At 46.7% G+C, this 19,885-nt stretch overlaps 1 protein-coding gene across 2 annotated transcripts in view; it reads left to right on the top strand.

The window, feature by feature from the left end:
* Positions 1-18,468, top strand: part of LOC144145619 (uncharacterized) — a 201,568-nt gene extending 183,100 nt beyond the window's left edge. For both annotated transcript variants that reach the window (XM_077677297.1, XM_077677296.1), the window contains exons 3-5: positions 2,835-3,168; positions 9,629-9,746; positions 16,582-18,468. In XM_077677297.1, the coding sequence (XP_077533423.1) occupies positions 2,835-3,168; positions 9,629-9,746; positions 16,582-16,715 (586 nt within the window). In that variant the 3' untranslated portion in view covers positions 16,716-18,468. The remainder of the gene's footprint in view (positions 1-2,834; positions 3,169-9,628; positions 9,747-16,581) is intronic.
* Positions 18,469-19,885: the final 1,417 nt, after the last annotated feature.

Here is a 19,885-nt window from a genome sequence, read left to right on the forward strand (position 1 = left end):
CTCCCTGTAATGGATATGATAAGCTTCTCTGCGCATTGTTTTAACACGCTTTTTAAGAATTTAACAGCGGATTATGGTACAAATCTCACGCCAGAATTATTCATCTTTGGTAACAAATGCACGAAAAACTAGGAATTAATGCATCACCTTTACACTTTACCTTGGGGGAAGGAGATCAGCTGAAATGGAAACAACATATAACCTTCACAGTTCTTCAGAAGAACTACAGTTACGTGTCAGCCGGCGCTACGTCTGTCGTCTGGATTTCATGCCGCCAAATGACCAGTTCGCTTCTGACAACGCGCGGCCACCAGCGTACTTGTCTTGAATACGAACTTCGTCGGGATCCTGGACTCACAGTCGTAGCTTACTGTCGGTGCATCACCTTTACACTTTACCTTGGGGGAAGGAGATCAGCTTAAATGGAAACAACATATAACCTTCACAGTTCTTCAGAAGAACTACAGTTACGTGTCAGCCGGCGCTACGTCTGTCGTCTGGATTTCATGCCGCCAAATGACCAGTTCGCTTCTGACAACGCGCGGCCACCAGCGTACTTGTCTTGAATACGAACTTCGTCGGGATCCTGGACTCACAGTCGTAGCTTACTGTCGGTACAGGGCACTAGGCGCTGATTCGAAGGAAGACCCTTGGAAATTGGCATCAGCAGTTTGAGTCCGGTGTTTCTTCGCCTGTTTGCGTGAATGTCTCTGTGGTTTATGTCTTGAGATTTCCGTGCTACAATCAAGCCACTCCCCATACGCACGCCGGCCTTGCGAACAGTGTGGCCGTTTACACACCAGGGGCGGTATTCCCTTGTTTTGTCTGTTTTGTTTCTGTTTCAAAACTGCCAGTTTTGAGCAAGCCCTGATTGGCTAAAAGCAAACCCCCGGATGTGAGGCCATGCAAGCATGGCGGAGCCATGAGCGGCGGCTTCTCAGAGCAGACGATTAGGAGCAGACGATTTTTCGTCGCCTTGTTGTTGGTTCGCTGGCGGAACAATAAACACAAAAAATATAGTTTAAATAGGGTTAGCCGTTTACAATGTGCTTACAAGAACAGTTGCGCGAAAGTAAATCCAAAGCCCTCCTACAACTGGAAGTACGTCGCAATGAAACGGACGCAAAACGGACGTTTTCAAAACGGACAAACACGAGAATACCACCCCAGACCTGCCTGCACGGCGCGACGAGGTAAGCGGCTGCAGAACGAACGCGCATGCGCGATCCGGTGCACGCACTGCAGCAACAGCTCGTCGCCGTTCGCCAGAATAGAACTCAAGGCGAAAACAAAGTTACGCATGCACGGCAGGAGAAAGTGGGTGACGGCGTGGGAAACAATTGGGTTAGGGGCCGTTATCCACGATGTTTGTGAAGCGGTGGTCCAATAACTGCCGCAGTGCTAGGCCTGCAGTTTCCTGCGGACCCGCGACGGAAGGACCTGGCTGGTTGGAGTGCTTTGAGACCACCGCAAAACGCGCTCGCCAGCTACGAAGGAAAGTTTGACATCCCCCTCAGTGCAGCCGTACCAGGACCAGGACGAATTTTTTGGGGACCAGACGAATTCGTCGTGAACCAGGACGAATTTTTCTTCAACTTCGAAGTTTTTGAGAAGGCCGTACAGCTTTCTTTTGTAGCCGTACGGCCCCATTGAGGCGGATGCCAAACTTTTGTTCGCCGGAACTTACTCCACCTTCGGGGTTTCTCCTAAATGTGGTCGATTCGCTATCAATTCGCTATCGCGCTACAAACTGCTAGCCTCCTGGTTAGCTCAGTTGGTAGAGGGACTGCTCCAGTTCAGCGGTGGTCCCGGGTTCCAATGCTGGACCAGGACGAAGCTTTGTTCAACTTCGAAGTTTCTGAGAAAGCTGTACAGCTTTCCTTTGCAGTCGTACGGCTTCATTGTGGTGGATGTCAACTTTCCTTCGCAGGAACTTACTCCACCTTGGGGATTTCTTCTAAATCTGGTCGATTATCACCAGCTACGAGTCAGGGATTTCTACCAACGTAAAACCCCTACTAAAACTCATCGCGGGCGAGCGTGTTGCGTTTGGGTGTCCCTATACTACTGGGGCTTTCAACCGCTGTCTTCCCTCGCATTAAAGCTAATGCTAGGATAGGAGCATTGCGGAAATGAGAAGAAATTCTGAACACGCACAGCCAATAGTAGGCGGTGGTGACGTGCTGTCCAGCGGAACCACTGACTGAGCGTATCTTGGAGTAACAAGGGCATTCACAGATGTCTCTAGGTGGACCAGCTCCGACCTAGTGAACTCGTTGTATCTATTGTTCTTTGAGACGCAAGAGGGGGGCGAATGGCTCAGACCTAATATATAGGTACTTTTTGGGCCCATAACCCAGCTAATCCCTAACACTTGAAACGCCTTTCGCTGAAGGACGTTCCTTGGATTGCGCGTTCCAGCGATTGCATGCATAAGATTGCAGCCACGGCAACCATATCCTGGGTTGCTTTAAGGTTGCGTCACTGATCGTGGCCCTCTACTCGTACACATTTCCTGCTGCTGATAGAACTTGCTACTTTGGAACTCAAGTAATCCCCAGTATTGCAGATATATCTGTACGGGGCGAAACACGTGCGGAGAATGACGCGTTTCCGCATGCGTTTTCCCTTGCCGGAAACCGGTCCGGCTGCGGTGAAGAACACGTGTGAGGGCGGCTACATGACCGGTTTTGGAGAGGGGGAAAAAACGCCTGCGGAAACGCGTGGCTAGCCGCACATGTGTTTGGCTCGTATCGCTCGCTGTCACGTTAGACACGCGTTCGAAGCACGTGGTGACCCCTTGCTTCACTATCTCTCTATCTCTTCCGTCGCAGGTTCTCGTTCTTGCACTCAATGCGCATGCGCAGAGACGTTTCTAGCGGCCCAGGGCGCCCAATGCAGCAGCATCGGCAGGAGGAGGAGCACGGGGAGCGCGCCAGCTCGCCGGCGGTACTGAGCCGCGCCAAGCGAAACGTGGCCGCGCTGGCGCGCAACGGCTGGCTCCCTCCGGCCGCGTCGGCGCCCTCGGCGGCGAGGGGCACCAGGGCCGAGTTTTTGCGTCGCTTCTCGGGTTCTCAGGCCCACGAGGCCAGCGCGGACGAGGAATTCAACCCCGAGGACGAGGACGCCTCCGACACACCCGCCGACTGCCTCGACGAAGACGACGAGGTGGGCATGCCCAGCGGGCTCTGGCGGCGATGCCTAGAAATCGAATGTGTTCTGTAAAAACAACGGCAAAACCCAGCGTTCAGTCAGTTTCCCATTTCCAGATAAGAGGTTGTATGTAATTGTTGTGGTACAATTTTTTTCTAAGCTAAATTTTTTTTTTGTTGCGGAAGAACTCAATTCTTCGGGTTGGTTTTTGTTATAAGTGGTTAAGTGATTGTTAAGTAATGATTTGGTATGTTTTAGATCGCTTTATGTTCGGGGCGCAGCCTATGACCACGTTTAATTAACTTTCTGTATCGCACGGAGACACATGTCACCTGGGACGCTGTGCTGCGAAGCGTTTGGAACTACGCAACTTGGCAGGTATGCTATTACGCACCAACGGGCCCACCATCGAACCCTTCTACGAGTGTTCTGGCTGCTAAAGCACAGTGGCCGCCGGTGAACTGTATTTCAATGACATTTCGCTGGGTGCTGAGAATGCTTTCACCGGCTAAGCACGACAGACTGAGAACACGTTTGTTTAAACTACAGAGGGATCAAAACTAAGTCAACAGGTTCTTTTCAAATTAGGCCCTTAGATTTCCGTGAAGACCACCTCTACAGTGAGGTTTTTTGCCGAGGGAGACAACGAATTAGGTGGTAATTATTGATGTCGGTGGCTTAATTAACTAAAATTTAATAATGAACTTGTTAGTGGCTACAGTAAGCAGGCTTGTATTGAAAAGTTTGACGCAATCGTGTTTGCACGCAGTTTCATTTCGCAGAATTCTTCTAGCCCATCCGTACTCCGAGATATCTAACTGCGAAGTGCAATTGCCGTTCGCGTGATTACGCATGCTAGACACTGAAGACCAGCGCAAAGCTCCTCCCTTTTGTTCTGTGTTTAGATAGCGGTTCCGAGCACTGCAGATTGCGATAACGCCAGCCTTTCACTTTTGCCTACGCCTCCACCCCGTTGTCGAACTAAACACCGTACACAGCAGGCACGCCACAAAAACGGGGAGCTTTGCGCCAGTCTTCACTGTCTTGCATGCGTAATCATGCGAACTGCAATTAAACTTAACAGTTCAAAATCCCGAAGTACGGATGGGCTAGAAGAATTCTGCGAAATGAAACTGCATGCAAACACGATTGCTTCCAACTTTTCAATACAAACATGCCTGCTTACTGTACCCACAAAAAGCTAAATAAAAAATTTCAGTTAATTAAGCCATCGGCATTAATAATTACGACCTCATTCTGTGTACCCCTGGGCGCATAACCTCGATGTGGAGGTGGTCTTCACAGAAATATAAGCACCTAATTTTGAAAAAAAAAAAAACCTGTCGGCTTAACTTTGATAACCCTTATAGCGACCGCCACTTAAACGCCAGCTTCCTCATGCTGCATTCTGAGGTAAGCTAGATTTTGAGGCAACTGCATGCATTGATCAACGTCTCTAATGGGTCCAGTCATTCCTGAGGGATGATAGAAGCTATTTTACCGCCATTCCTGAATAGGCGAGTATGTGAAACTTTTACACCTCGCGATCCGCCCATAAACGTAGGTTGTATTCTGCGCCTTGCATTCGGCGGGCCATTTTCGAAACGTTTCTCAGCCACGATAAGGCGGTTGTAGAAGTTCCAAAGGTCGCTCCAACGACTGTCCATTATACTACGTGATGGGCACCTGGAAAGCTTTATTGACATCTCGTATGACGCAGTTTAAAACTTGGTTTGGGGCCACTGCCCTCCGGTGAACACTCAGCGCTTTCGTAAATTAAGCGCCGTCTTTCAAACGAGGTTTCTATTTTTTATAAACATGCCACTTGCCACCGGGCACTGAGGCTAAGCCTCGGATACGTCCGAGGGTCTTTTTGTGTTGAAAGAACATCAACCTTCAATGTATGATCCCACCCTCGCCGCTTTTAGAGATAAAAAAAACTTGTATGCCTGCGTGCACTACTGGTTCATAGACATTAAAATACGAAGTGTACTTATTTTTTAAACTGTATGGCTCCTATTTGCTACAATCGACTGAGAAAAGGGAATCAAGGCGGGTTCAAACCATCAAATTTTGAACTATTAAATTTTGAACCAGACCTAACGATAGCCTCCTGAGACCTGACTATGAGGATTTGTCCAATATTTTGGACATTAGGTAATGAAGTAATACTCTCATGACAAGACATTCATCTCCCTAAAGCCCCGCTTTCCCTTAAATTGGGCACCTGTTGGCGCCATCTAGGCAGCATTGGTAAAAATACATCGTTCCCATTCCCGCCAAAACTGTTTCAGAATGGCGGCATTCAGCGGCTACTTCACCGGTCGAAGAAGTAAATACTGTTTCTTGATTTCTACCTGCTTTGAAGGCATAATGCGACCGAAACCCTGACCTTCTCCCCATTCCCAACCCTTCCCGTGAGCAGTGGGACAGTATGTTATCCAGCTCGAGCCTCGACGACCAGGTGATCTTGGTTGACCGAGCTTCCGGACTAGCTTCCGGATTTTTGCTCAGTAAAATTTCGTCCTCCTCCTATCTTCGATTCTACAATAATCTTAATGCAACAGCGAACGCACAGAACACAAAATTTAAACTGTTCGTGCGCTTACTTTCTTCTGCGCCTCTTTTAATTTTGCGTGTCCATTACGTTGGGCGCCAGTACTTAACACGGAAATTTTTAACGAGCTTTTGCGATGGAGTTGTTACGAAAAGCAAACGAGTTCTGTTGGTATTTAGCGGCTTGTGGGCGAAATCGTGTGTCTTTTTGTCTTTAGGAGGCCGGCCTCGTTGTCTGATGAGACGGCTGAAGCAATTTTGCTAAGTTTCGCCAATCTGTTGCTGGGACCCTTGCGGCTCCAAGGAGGAAGCAGGACGAAACGGAGAATGAGGACTCAGTCGAGTGGTATCCGCCATCAAAGCATGGCATGACTATCTCCAGGAAAGCCCCAGCAAAAGAGAACTAGGAACTTCCGGCGACCAGCAGACGCTGCAGAAGCTACTTGTTACAGACTACAGGGTTGCGAAATGAAAACAAAGCTCTTTCGCACCAAATGTCGACATTTTTTTTCTCTAACACGAAGGACGGGAGCTGTTTTGAAATTGCCCATAGGAAGTGGGCACCAGAGCAAAATTTTTCTTGAGCAGAGAAATGCTATTTTTATGTCCTTAATCGCTACTTTACTTCTCGCGTTAATAAAGCATCTTTGCACATGAGTTTCAGCGCAGTATCTCCTGTACGTCATTACATTCGCGCCGAAAAAAAAAAGACCTGGTAGCATCCCCGTGTCCAATATATTGGACATCTCGCTGAGCTGCAACTATGAGGGCTATTAAAAAAAAAACACTTAACCTTTTTACTTTCATGATTCTGCTTGCTTATTCTGAAAGTTTAGAAAAAATGTGGTCATCCAAATGCATCCCGGGTCTCAGAGGGGTAGATTTGCCGAAATATTGCGGAACGCAGGAAAAACGCTGGAATTTTCGCCGCGGGCACACCTGTTACGAGTAGGCTGCTCACTGAAATTAAAGCAATTTTTGAGGCAAAGCTCTTGCGGCAGGCAGTTTTTTTTTTTCAAAAACGTTCCGGCACTTCCCTCGGTGCATGAGGGCAAATTTTACCTCTTCCATTTGCAAAAATATCCAGCCGTAATTAAATCCAGGGTATTGCAGAGCGTTATAGAAAGGTGCCGTTCATTAATTTTCACTGGTAACATAAGAACACATTTGTGAGCCAAGCATAATGGACACTTTTTAATTAAGATTCAGATACCGAAGAAAATGAAAGCGGCACTCACTGGCTGTGAAGCACGTCACTTTTCTAGTTTTCTTTTTTTTTTTAATTCAGACTTGGGACAAGCACGAACCTAAGAAATATGTCCTGTCACATTAAACCCACACGTGTTGATCTAATAACATCTCCTGAACGTACAGTTTCATAACCGAGACGAAGCCATTACCACGACCTTTTACCACACTCCAGGCACCTAAAAAAGACAGTTTGGTTTTACTTGAGAAATTGGGCTATTCTTGCCATGCCTCACAACAAGATTGCGCGACGGCAAACTATGTTTCCACCTCATTGACCATTGCTTTTGAAGCGGCCGTGAGACAAAAAAAAAAGGAGTTTTGTTCTACAAAAAGGCTGGTTTATCCCGATAACTATGACGCAAATTTTAACGCGAACTTTTATCAACTGAGCCAGAGAAAACATTAGTTAAGCAGTGGTGGCTGCAGCCACCTACTGCCCGGTTCCTTATGACCTCATAGAAATTGTTTGTGTGATTGCCGGACGGCGACCAACGCCTCCACCAAGAAACATGGCTGTGCCATCGTAGTAGTTCCTCCAGTTCTGTTTGATCGTATTACTTAAACGTTTGATGAATTTTTGAATTTTATCATTGCTGACGTCGTGCAGGGTGATTTTCGAAGTTCTTTAATATTTAGTCTGTTTTGTAAAAAAACTCCTTTCGGGGCTGGAATCGACTTGAGTGAGCTACCGAAGGTTATAGTTTTTTTTTTATCTTCATGGCTTCTTTAAATGGCAGATTTCAAATCACCTGAATGCTAAATAAAGCTTATGACTTCCGAAAAGTTCTAACCACGCACCCGAGGAAGCAGAAACAGGCAGCCACTAACTCACCACGTCCCAAAGAGCACGGTACGTCTTGGAGCGGAAATAAATGTGTCGTCGCTTAAAGGGACAGACAACCAATTTTTGTGCAGTGCATGTCCTCTAGCTCATACGAAAGCCAGCGTTTTATATAGTGGGATAACTACATGGTATTTCTAAATAAATTAGAGGAAATTACTTTAATTTCGCACTAAACTTTCTGAAGCCTGAAAGGTGACACCATTTAGCGCCTAAATATGATACTACAGTACGTATACAGCCGGCTCCGTCGGTTTCAATGCGTGATTCAAGAACCTAATGAAAGAACAGCTAGTACTGCATTTTATTATTCTTATAGCTATAGGCAAGTTATTAAACACATTTTTTATCTCGCATGCAGTTAAAAGTATGTTGCTGCGCGGGTCACCGTTCCGGTATAGTTGCCAGCATTCCTTTTGGCATCTAAAAATTCCGCTTTCAAACGTTTTAGGGCCCTATCAGGGAAAGCGTTTCGGTTCAAGGTGTTTTAAGTGACGCCCTTTTATTCTGAATAGAGCGCACATACTCCACAAAATGATGTTTTCTGTCCCTTTGAGCTAGTAAAACCTATTAGGTAACTCTTCGAAGTTCGTGGAGTAGCCATGGTGTTGATCACCACTGAATCGACAGGTTACCACTTTGCGCTGCTGACCACAAGGACGCGGCTTCAATTCCCGGCCGCGGTGGCCGCTTTTCTGATGGAGGCGAAAAGCAAAAACGCCCGTGTGTACGCGATTTCGGCGCACGTTAAAGATTCCCAGGTGGTCGAAATTATAGTCCGGAGCCCTCCACTACGGCGCGCCTCATCGCCTGCGCTGCGTCGGTGCGTTAAACCTTACAATCAATCAATCAGTCAGTCAGTCAGTCAGTCAGTCAGTCAATCAGTCAGTCAGTCAATCAGTCAGTCAATCAATCGATCAGGTTGCCACTGAGCTGCCACTGAATCAGTGCAGAGGTGAGATGTGGTACCGAACGTGACGTCCGCAAATATGCCTTTTATCGGGCAGTTGTTTATTGTAGGTTATTTTACTCGTACCATGATGTTTGGATGCATTTGCGATTGTACGGTCGGTCAGTTAAATTGGCCTACGTTGACAGTTCGTTTCAAATCAAAACTAAGAAAAGAAGATACAAACAGCGTGTAGACTGTACATGAGTTTTTCCTTTAATCAGCACACATAACCAGAACGCAGTAACTGAAAAAAACATCAAGAGTGAAAATTGAAGTGTCTATCCAGCTGTGGTATCTTCGTTCACAACGAGTGGGCAGTACCTTGCTTAAATTCTCGAGAGATATCGCAGAAATCGTGGGTAGATAGGGGAACTACTACTTCCTGTCCCTCGTCTGTCGTTTGCATCAATCTTGGCCGTGTAAAACTGCGCCAAATCCCTCGTTGCGTTCCGTTGCCTAACGGCAGAAAACTAGAAAATTACGATTATTCAGTTTTTTAAATACCGGAAAGCACGGAATTCCAGTGCATAAATGGAGGGACAGTTTTGATATCTCCCTTCGCAATCAAAATACAGTTCTTCGTAGTTTGTCGCTCATGGTCATACAGGGCAGCTTTTCTTTTTTCTGCGTTCAATTCCGTTTTGTGTGCACTTGGGAAGACAGCTGCATGCGTAGTATTTTAACGATCGGAATTAAGGCCGCCGATATTTCCAAAAAGGGCTTAAAGGAAGTAGCAAGCAGGCGAGGCGGTCGTAAAGTTCGGCATGCGCCTTTAAAGCTCAGCTTCAAGCAGATTCAGTGCCATGACAAATGGTTCGGATGGTTTTCTTCCTTAGTGGCAGTCAAAAAACAAAAACCTCCTCTTGCGGGCGCAGGAAATGGACGATATTCTGCTGGTGCCGTCACTGGAAGAAGTAAAACGGAACCTTGGTCACCTGGCAAGAACAGGCAGACTTCCGCACATCAACTACCGTCGTCCCTGGCTGGGTGCCGGTAAGTGTGCCTCAAGCTATTTGACGCTTTTCGTCGTGCGGCGGAGCACCTTTGTTACGACTTTCCGTGACATCTGACATAAAGGCTGAACCGATAAGTCAATGACACTGAAGCAAGACGTCTTCTAGGCTGTCCAAAACTCAAAAACCTCGAACATCACGTACTGTGTAGGCAGATCGGAGCAATGGCTAACGGCATATTTACCGTAGAACTCGTTTTATGACAGACCACAAAATGTGACTGGCTCGGAGCAGAAAACGTGGGGTTTAGTACTGACTTATTTATGCGTATGCATGTCACGGCCTCCCCATCAAGACAATTTAGATGTTTTTAATATCAACACCGGCCACACCGAGTGTAGGCTCCATCTGGTGGGCTCAATGCACATGACGGTGCAGTGGCTACGTTTGCTCAGTGCAGATTTAAAAAATTACCCTACTGTAGGTCATTCTGCTCCCAATGTTATAACCCTGTCACACGGGCACTTTCAATCGAGGTCGAGTCACTCTTGCTAGAACTCAATACGGACTGGGAGTTGCTGCACGGCCCGTCTAGACACTGACTGGGCGCGATCCAGTTGATTGCCACAACCCTGGTTCCCCAAGGGCATCTAAGGACTTCGAGCGCTATCGCATGCGCTCTCAAAAAGGAGATAATGCAGTCAGCATTGATAATCTCATCCGCGCTGAGCAATGCCACCGAAGGAGGCTGTTGGCGTCTCCTGTCCTCGTCAGAATCGTCGCCTCACGTAGTCACGGTACTAAAACACCCGAAAATTCGTTTATGCCTCGCGCTAGAACGTAGCGCGTACTAACCCCGGGAAAACAAGGTGTTGTATACAAAGTGCCTCTATCTGGTGGAAAATGCTATATAGGACAGACAGGTAGGTGAATTAATGACAGAGGCTCCGAGAGCACCGTACAGCTTTTCAAGCGCTCGCTGCTGGGGGCCATTTAGTTGACCATTGCCGCCGCTGCCTTTGCGTTCCACACTATGTTCCACGTTTCGAGTCCTTAGATGCCCTTGGGGAACCAGGTTTGTGGCAATCAAGCTGGATCGCGCAGGATCGGGATCTAGACGGGCCTGTGCAGCAACTCCGTCCACATGCTACATTAAACCGATACCGCCTGTTGCTTGGAGGAGATTTAAATATTGATGTCTCAAAAGACCATCACCTTTCTTGTGAACTGAAAAACAACATTTGTGCTTCTGGATTCTCTAATGCAATAATGACACCTACTAAGTAACACAGTCATGTCAGTCAATCCTTGTTCTTTTCATTACCAATATCGATACATCTGTTCTAAGTGTTGGTACTATAGGCTGTGATTTAAGTGATCACTGCCCCATTTTTAATGCGTTTTTTTTTTCAAGGAACCTCCATTGGTTTGGATGGAGCCCCGTTTCACTTACAGGTGGTTTTCAAGCGAAAACATGAATTCTTTTCGAACTCGTGTTCTTTAGCGCGACTGGTCGTCTGTTTACGCCAAAGTAAGTCTAGATGATGGATATCATAAATTTCTGGCAATTGTTACGAGTATCTGCAATTAATCATTTCCAATAAAATGCGTTAAGGTGAAAAAAACGGATTAGAAAGCCATGGGTACGGGGGGGGGGGGGGGAGAATAAAATGGAAATGATTACAAAGAAAAATAAACTTTTCACAGCCTTCTTGCGCACAAAAATCTTGCTCTCCTCGCAGTATTCAAAAAACATCGTAACAAGCTCAACTCAGAACTTTGAAAGGCAAAGGCGGCATATCTTGATAGGCTTTTTTTACATGCAAGACAACAGCATCGTAACAGCGTTTAGAAGACTATTGATAACTTTGTAAAACGCAAAATAGAAAGCGACTTGACACTCCAATTAACAATAAATAATGAGAAGCTCTCAGGTTTGCCACTAGCTGAGCACTTCAATAAACACTTTACGAGCCCGCCAGCGCAGTTTGATCATTTATGCCCCCACAAAATCCACGTAAGGCAACCAATACGATCTTCATGCGGCCAACGGATGTGAATGAAATCGCTAGTACATTCAGCAATTTAAAAGATACCAAATCAACTGGCGTTAATGGGCTTCAGATTGGGCTTGTAAAATACGTCATTGATATCGTTGTTCCTCACCTAGAATACATTTTTAACCTAGTCTTGACATCCGGATCATTTCCCCGTGCAATGAAAATAGCAAAAGTATCAGTTATCTTCACAGTCGGAAACAAAAATGAGCCAACCAATTATCGTTCAATTTCAATACTCCCTGTTTTCTTGAAAGGTCTAAAAAAAATTGGCCGCGTATCTGCTACTTTCGTTGCAAATGTCGTGAAAAGACGATAGTCTTTATCGACTTTTGCCAACTAAATGCCTCCCTTCGCTTTTCCGCTCACCTCTCATGTTGTTCCTCTTGCGTCGCGCTCCTCCCAAGGTAAAGACGCCAAAGGTTTGCTTAAATCATTTTAAATTTCCCGCGTTCCACTGCTCCAAACCTGGTGTCTCGATGCCAACGCTGCCGTGCGGCGAAGACGCGCGTGAATTGAGGCGCCCTACTTCAATGTTTATAGTACCGCGTTTCCCTGCTCCACGTGCGTTGCAAGCAGAACGTGGAACCTATCAATGGAACCATTCGTAACTGTTGCCGGTTGATATCTTAAACTGGCGCCAGAAGCTATAGTGGCGCTGGCGACAGCAGGCGACGACGGAGTGAATTTTTTTTCTGCAGTTGATGGAGTATTTAATTTCGCAATAGTCAAGCATGTTTGATTTTTTTATAAAGGAACACTGCAAATATCACTTCTGTATTTATTTGCTGTCTTATATTTGCGTAATGTCTTGTTCTTCTTCAACAATGTTGACAAGTATGAACATTACACCGAACTTAGACGGGTAGATTTAGCTCTGACTATATAAGACTATTGCGCAGGCATTGTTTTACTTTGGTCAGGTGGCTGAATCGAGTCCCAGACAGACAGACAGACCAAAATTTCTGGGTTTAAGTAGCCCACTATCGTCTGTAATAGTTTTGATGCGCTTAACCGATTTCTTTAGCAAGCATAACTTAACGGAATGCCAGCATGACTTCCGTCCAGGAAGGTATACTGAAACGGCATTACCAACATTGTAGGAGAAGATGATAGAAAATGTTGAATCAAAAAAGCTCACCCTAGCCATATTTATAGATTTTAGCCAGGCATTGGATTACCTTAACCGAGACTTGTTGCTTGAAAAACTTGATTCTTACGGTGTTCATGGAGTAGCCTTCTCGCTACTGCAGTCCTATCTAAGTGATAGAAAGCAGTGTGTCGCTATAGGGGACAGAGTTTCCTCATTTCTGTCCAACTGCACCGGTGTACCTTAAGGAAGCGTACTAGGACCGTTTCTTTTGAATTTATATGTCAATGACATTGTTGAAATAGACACAAAAAACAAACTTTCTACTCTATGCTGATGACACAACGATGCTGGTTTCCGGCCGCGACACTCATGACGTAATCCTAAGAGCAGAAGACGTTCTTAAGAAGCTTGGCAAGTGGTTCGTTGGTAACGCTCTAAAAATTAATGCGAGTAAGTCGACGGCCATTTTGTTCCAAGGTAAAAATAAGAATGCGTGCATCCATACTGACCTTAAATTAGGCAACGTGCCCATCGAAATTGTCCACAGACATAAAATTCTTGGGGTGACTTTTTCTACTACCTTGTCTTGGTCTTGCCCTGTAGAATCTCCCACCAAGTCATTGTCAGCGACAGTAGGTGCATTATCGCAGTGTCGACATTTCTTCCTTATAACAGCTAAAATGCAAATCTGCCACGTTTTGTTCCTGTCTCCCTTAAACTACTGCCCCCTTGTTTGGGGCACCACTACTATTACAAACTTAAACTGTATTAATTTGCTACAGAAAAAAAGCACTCCGCTCCATAGCTAACGTAGCGTACTCACACGCAACCGCTCAGCTGTTTCCAAATAATGTTTTTGCAAATAATGTTTTTGATTTTAGGTTACTTCATTCTTACTTTTTTTTTCAAATAAAAAATTGCAAGGGTTCTTAAAACCTCTGTCTAACCTTAGAGTAAGACAGAGTGATCCGCGCACCCGCACTCCTGACATGTGGCTTCTTCCACGCCGGCGCACGAATTACAGTTCAAGAAGACTGTGACTTGGGCGAGTTGGTGAACGTTCATGATTGACAAACCAGCGCGGAAAAAACACTGTCCTGACCTGTCTACTTCTCGTTCCTTTTTTGGGCCGTGTTTTTTCTGCGCTGGTTTGTCAACCATGCACGAATTATCTTTTACAATCTTTAACACACCGATTGCCTTTCATTCTGAACAGCTTGGAAGAGAGGGCATTCGCGCTGACTAACTTTCTGGAAGACGATTGTGCCATTACTTCATTCACAATTCGTAGTATCTGTTAGAAATCTTGCTGTATAGTGCACCCTTTGTTGATGCTGGTATCTTTTTGTTGCCTACACATAACACGCCATCGATACAAGTGTGAAGATTTCCTGTTCTCCGCAAATTTTCCCCTGCAGTCCTATCGCACATGTGCATCTCCTATTGCAGAAGTGTATGACAGGGAATGCTTTATTTTTCTACAGAAACTTTCGAAAAATGTTTTACTATATTTGTAAATGTTTTCACTTATACATGAGCATGTTACATCATTTCTGTAATTTGATTCAGCATCACTTCCATGCCTCTGTAATTTCAGATGCCTCGCTGCCTGTACAGGGCCCCAGGCACTTTCAAGTGGTCTATGACCACGTTTCGCATGGGGGACCCCCAACAAAATTTGTTGGAAATAAAACGACTTGACTTGACACTGATATCGCGCTGTTTTAAGAACCAGGCCAGTCGTGAATTGTTTGAAGCATGGTGCATCATGAAAGCCAATGATAAGTGTGTAAGCACGGCATCTACGATTTTGTCAAAAAAAGAAATAGATCAACTAAATGCGCACTTGGCACGTGCGTAACAAAAGGAGCCACGTGTGTAACAAAATGAACAAGTTGATTTCGCCGCGATTTTTTTGTAGCGTAAGCTACACTGGCCGAGGTTGAGCAGTTTCGCGTGGACCCTGAAGGGCCGTGTTGCGCAAGCGCGAGGAGCATTGGATTGAATTGGATTGAATTGGATTACCGTAATTACCCGATTCTAACGCGTACTTTTTTTCCGGAAAAACAGGCCGAAAAATCACATGCGCCTTAGAATCGGATACGAAACCGAAACTGCCGAAACAGCTGAAATTTCGTTTCACCCATCGCCATCTCAAGATGGCGCCAAAGCTTTTAGCAACAATTTTTCGGATCTAGGCGCCTAGCACGCCTAGGGTTTTCTATCAGCGTTCACACAAATCGTCAAATTATTCTACTTGCGCGCTTGATAGCAGCAATGGGAGCAGCGGCAACGAAGGTGCGCCGCTTCCACGGCTTACGAGCGGCTCCCACGCGTTCACAACGAGTGGTTCGCTGAAGCGTGCGCCTCTGGAGAAGCTGGCGGGATGGGCGTGCGAAGCGTGGGCCATGATCCCATCGACCATGGTTGAACATTCGTTCAGAAGTGTGGCATCGCGAACTCGCTTTATGGCGCCGAGGACGAGATGTCATGGTCAGCGAAAGGCGACAAGGAGCTCTCGGAGAGCGACGAGGAGTGAGATGCGCGAGATTACTTCGGGAAATAAATCGCCCGTTTCTCCCGCATTCGTTTTTCTTGCTCACAAAGTTCCATGCACCTTACAATCGGAGGTGCAAGTTTTTTTTCATTTTTTTGCCTGGAAAATCGGGTGCGCGTTAGAATCGGGGGCGCGTTAGAATCGGGTAATTACGGTAAATTGGATTGGTTTGGATTAGAAATCCAATCCAATTGGAGTTCGGGTGTGTAAAGAACTGGGTCTGCACATTCGCCCGTCTACGCATTCCAGAGGAGTGACGTCATAGCCGTGGCAGACGCACTGGCGCCGTCGCGTGCCCAGCTGTGCGCCTCCGTTGCGCAGTAGCCAAGTGGACCTTGAAGGGCCGCCGTCCTGCGCAAGCATGAGGAGCATTGGATTGGATTGGATTGGTTTGGTGTAAATTGTGTTGTAATGTATTTGATTGGAAATTCAATCCAATTGGAGTACGGGTACAGTGAACTACAATACTTGGTATTGTAATTCACTGTAGTACAGGTGTGTAGAGAATGGGTCTTCACATTTGCCGGTCGGAGCATTCCAGAGGAGTGACGTCATAGCCGCGGCAGACGCACTGGCGCTGGCGCGTGCCCAGCTGTGCGCCTCCGTTGCGCAGTAGCCAAGTCTGACGCTGCGCCGGCGCCGCTTGATAGCCGTTTCGCGTGGCTCCTGGAGAGCCGTGCTGCGGATGCGTGAGGAGCAGTGACTGGACTGGACCGAACCGGACTGAACTGGACTGGACTGGATTGGATTGGATTGCTGAACCTTAGCTCATGCTACGTATGTCCTGGCATGACCGAGCTAAGCCACTGCTTTTTTTTCTTGTTGCTGGCCATGTTCACGCATGAGCCGTTCCTGTGTATCTTTTTTTGTGTGTGCGTGGTAAAAAAAATTCAGTTGATGTCCAGCGCTAGTCCTGTGCGGTCTCTTCTTTGTTGTCGCACCTAAACCGAGCTATTCAACCATGTTTCACAGTTCGAACCCAGCAGCCCACATTTATGCATTGACAGGTATCCCACCCTTACTCCTGTCCCCTCCACCCCACCAAGGTTCCACGCACTTCTCTGGATGCTTGCAACAGTAGTTCATATTTACGACAGTCATCATTGAAGAACGACCGGAGGCTAACGGTGTACTCTGCCGCCTCCTTCTCTGTCTGTCTTTGCCGCAGAAGAGTCCCAGGCGACGTCTCCGTGGCCCCAGGCCAGGCCTAAGCGCCTCGCGAAGCGCTGCCGGCCCCGCGGCGGCGAATCAAAGCGGAACGTGGCGGCCATGGCGCGAAAGGGGGCGCTGCCGCGCTCCTGAACGGGGCGCCCCCTGCCTGCGCCCGCCACGTCTCCTCTTCCTGTCTTCCCAGCGGCCGCCGCCTGCTCCGCGCCCGCCGAGGCGCCGCCACCGCAGCCGTGAAACCTGCAGAGAATCGTCACGCATATAACCGCTACCTCGTACGCAGGTCGCCCAGCCTGCTCGCTCCCCTACGGACCCCGCTCGTTTAAATCGTTTAAAACGTGGCCTGGAGGACGGCCATACCTGCTTCTGTGCTAGCTATTGCCTGACCAGTGCTGTCCTCCGCTCTCTTGTTTCCCCTGACGGCTTCGTAAACACGACCTGCTGCTTGCTGTACAATAGAGAGAATGCCTGGTTCGAGCCTCATGCGATCGTGCTCAAATCTGCGACTCCGCTACTGCGCCGTAATTCACTTCCCCTAATTTTTTTTTTTTTTTGAGAAATCAGTGCCTCATATGTTCATCATCCATTTATTTACGACGCCGACACATGGACCTTTCCAGAGACCTAAATTGAAAGAAGGAGAGCTAGAAACAGACACACCAAAGAAGGAAGGCAAGCAGATGGGCTTGGTCCTTCCTTGGTGCGTCTGAATTAAGTGCTACTTTCGTAAAGATAGATACAAGCATTGCCTCGTGGCACATAATATTTAACTGTTCGTAATGAAAACTACTGAAATATTTCGCAAAACGTAATGCCCGCATCTCGCACACCTTTATAGGCCGTGAGGGCGACGAAAAAAATAATGAAAAATATATTCGTGTATCTTCATGAATGCGTGAGCGCCTTTTCCCTCTCCGTCACCAGGTTTAGTTAGTCTCGTCCCGATGCACATGCCTGCTCCTGCTTTAGAAGGCCGCCACACGGCGTTTCTCACACACACCCTGCACACCGCATTGACCGTGCTTTGCATTCTTCTCGGTGGTCACATTCATTCACTCACTTTAGCAGCGGCATGGGCTGTCTGCCGCTCCGTTTGTTATCAAACAGTAACAAAATTTCGTCGCCGTCATTCCTACCCCATCTTCTCTTGCCACCTAATCGACCCTGCACTCACCGCACGCTCCATTTTACAGCGCATACGAGTGGTTAACTATTAAAACCAAATTTTCAGCGCATAACCATGAGCACTTCGCTTGGCTGTTTAAACTTTCTCTGGTCTTTCAGGGTAATTTTGGGTCTCTCAGTGAGCAACAATATTGTCATTACCACATCTATTTCGGTCCCTTTTCGCTGAACCGGCGTTCAGTAACCGACTTTCGTTTTTTTTAGAGTTGAGAGCTAATGGCAAGGTCAAGTAACCAAAGCACCGATTTCTATGCTCGGATACTACGAACATTCTTGTTTTAATGTAAGGAACGGTGAAATGGGAGAGAGAAGGAACGTAGGGGAACTTTTAATGCTCTTGGCAAGCGATCCTGTTTGAATAGTCTAGACGTATCGATGGGCATGCTGTATTTTAATCCAGTTTAGATAATGTTTTAAGGCCCCCTTTTACTTGCTTAAACTCCAGCTGTTGATGCTTCCTCAAGCTCTATTGGTGTGGTCGATTACAGGCACCTAGCTACATTAACTCTTCCGCTTAATGGAGGATGCGGCTACTATCGCTTTTTCGGTCTCTTGCTACAACTCAGAGAGCGGATAGTTCGCAAGGAACAAGTTCACTACAGTTTTTTTTTGTTTTTGTTTGCGCGTGATGCATAGAAAACGTGCGTTCTTCAAATGCTGCGCTTTACAAAAGGTTCGTGAAATCGTCGGTCCGCAGCAGCTTTACCCAGGGTGTCGAACCGGAATTTTTTCGGGTTCGGTTCGGGTTCGGGTTCAAGGCTTTCGGGTTCGGTTCGGGTTCAGTTCCAGAGCACAATTCCGTTCCGGTTCGAACCGGTTCGAACCGGTTCAAACGGGTTCAAACGGGTTCGAAGAAGAAAAAAAGCAGGCATGTTTTTTTCTGTTAATTTTTTGTGGTCGTGTTTCGTTTTCTTATCAAATCGGCATAACAACAAATTCATAATGAAGGTTTCTTTGTCCAAATATTTTGTCTTCGCCAAACTAAAGCGACCCTGCAACACGTTTTTCAACTTTTGTCTAAATCTTGAGTGCTTGCAGAAAGTAGTCAACCAACGCATTATACTATGGGGTCGCAATGTGCCTCAGCCAAAAATTACTGTTCTCTCTTCGTCAGATAACATAGAAACTTGCTCAAAATATTTTTCTCTCCTTCCCGGTCTTCGCGTTCTTCGACCGCTGAATGACGTCATTACAGCGGTGTAGCGGCTGTTTGCCGGCTTTCCTTAAGTTGCAGAATAGAACGCATTTGATAGCCATCTAAAAAAAGCCACAAACGCGAAGCAGAAACGGAAGGTGTATCCGCAGCGACGAGCAAATCACGCACTGTTGCTCTGTGCTGGCAATAGCTATAGTTTTCGCAGTGCTTCCAGATGCGAAGAAGATTGAAAGCGTTTTCGAAAGTGTTTATTTATTTATTTACTGCTTTTTATTTATTTATTTATTTACTTAGTTATACTTATTTATTTATTTATTTATTTACTGCTGGGTTTAACGCGCCGTCGCAACGCCGACGACAACGCGCGCCATAGTGGAGGGCTCCGGATTAATGTTTACCACCTGGGGATCTTTACGTGCGACGAAATTTCGGACACACGGACGTTTTCGCTTTTCGCTTCCATCAGAAAAGCGGCCGCCGCGACCGGGAATCTAAACCGCGTCTGCGTGCTCATCAGCGCTACGCCTTAGCCACTGAGCCACCACGGCGAGTTTATCTAAGGTGTTGAAGAGCTCCTTTAACTGTACCCGCAAAATGTTTTCTATGGTAGTGTGACGAGTATGTGGCGCCGACTGCCAAGCGTGGCAGGTGGCATTTAGAAAAATTTCCTACTGTTCATCTTTTATCCGCTAACAGAGCTGTTAGAAAGAAAGAATGGCTCTAAAGACTCATTGGACGGCGGGTATAGGACGACATTGGATAGGGAACCACTGGAGATAGGAACTTGCTAATGGCCCTTCAGCGACTGGTGACAGCGATTGGGCTCTAGGAAAGATGATAGCCAAGTGAAGTCACAAGCAGCAGTAATGACCACTTGTAGAGAGAGAGAGAGAGAGAGAGAGAAAATGAAGTTTAATTCAATCGAGGCAATGTTTAAGAGAGGCGTCCTCATTCGAGGGGGCCG

This window comes from Haemaphysalis longicornis, unplaced genomic scaffold (genome assembly GCF_048455015.1).
Source record: "Haemaphysalis longicornis isolate Haplotype H1 unplaced genomic scaffold, Haemaphysalis longicornis Haplotype H1 scaffold_7, whole genome shotgun sequence".
NCBI classification, from domain to species: Eukaryota; Metazoa; Arthropoda; class Arachnida; order Ixodida; family Ixodidae; genus Haemaphysalis; species Haemaphysalis longicornis.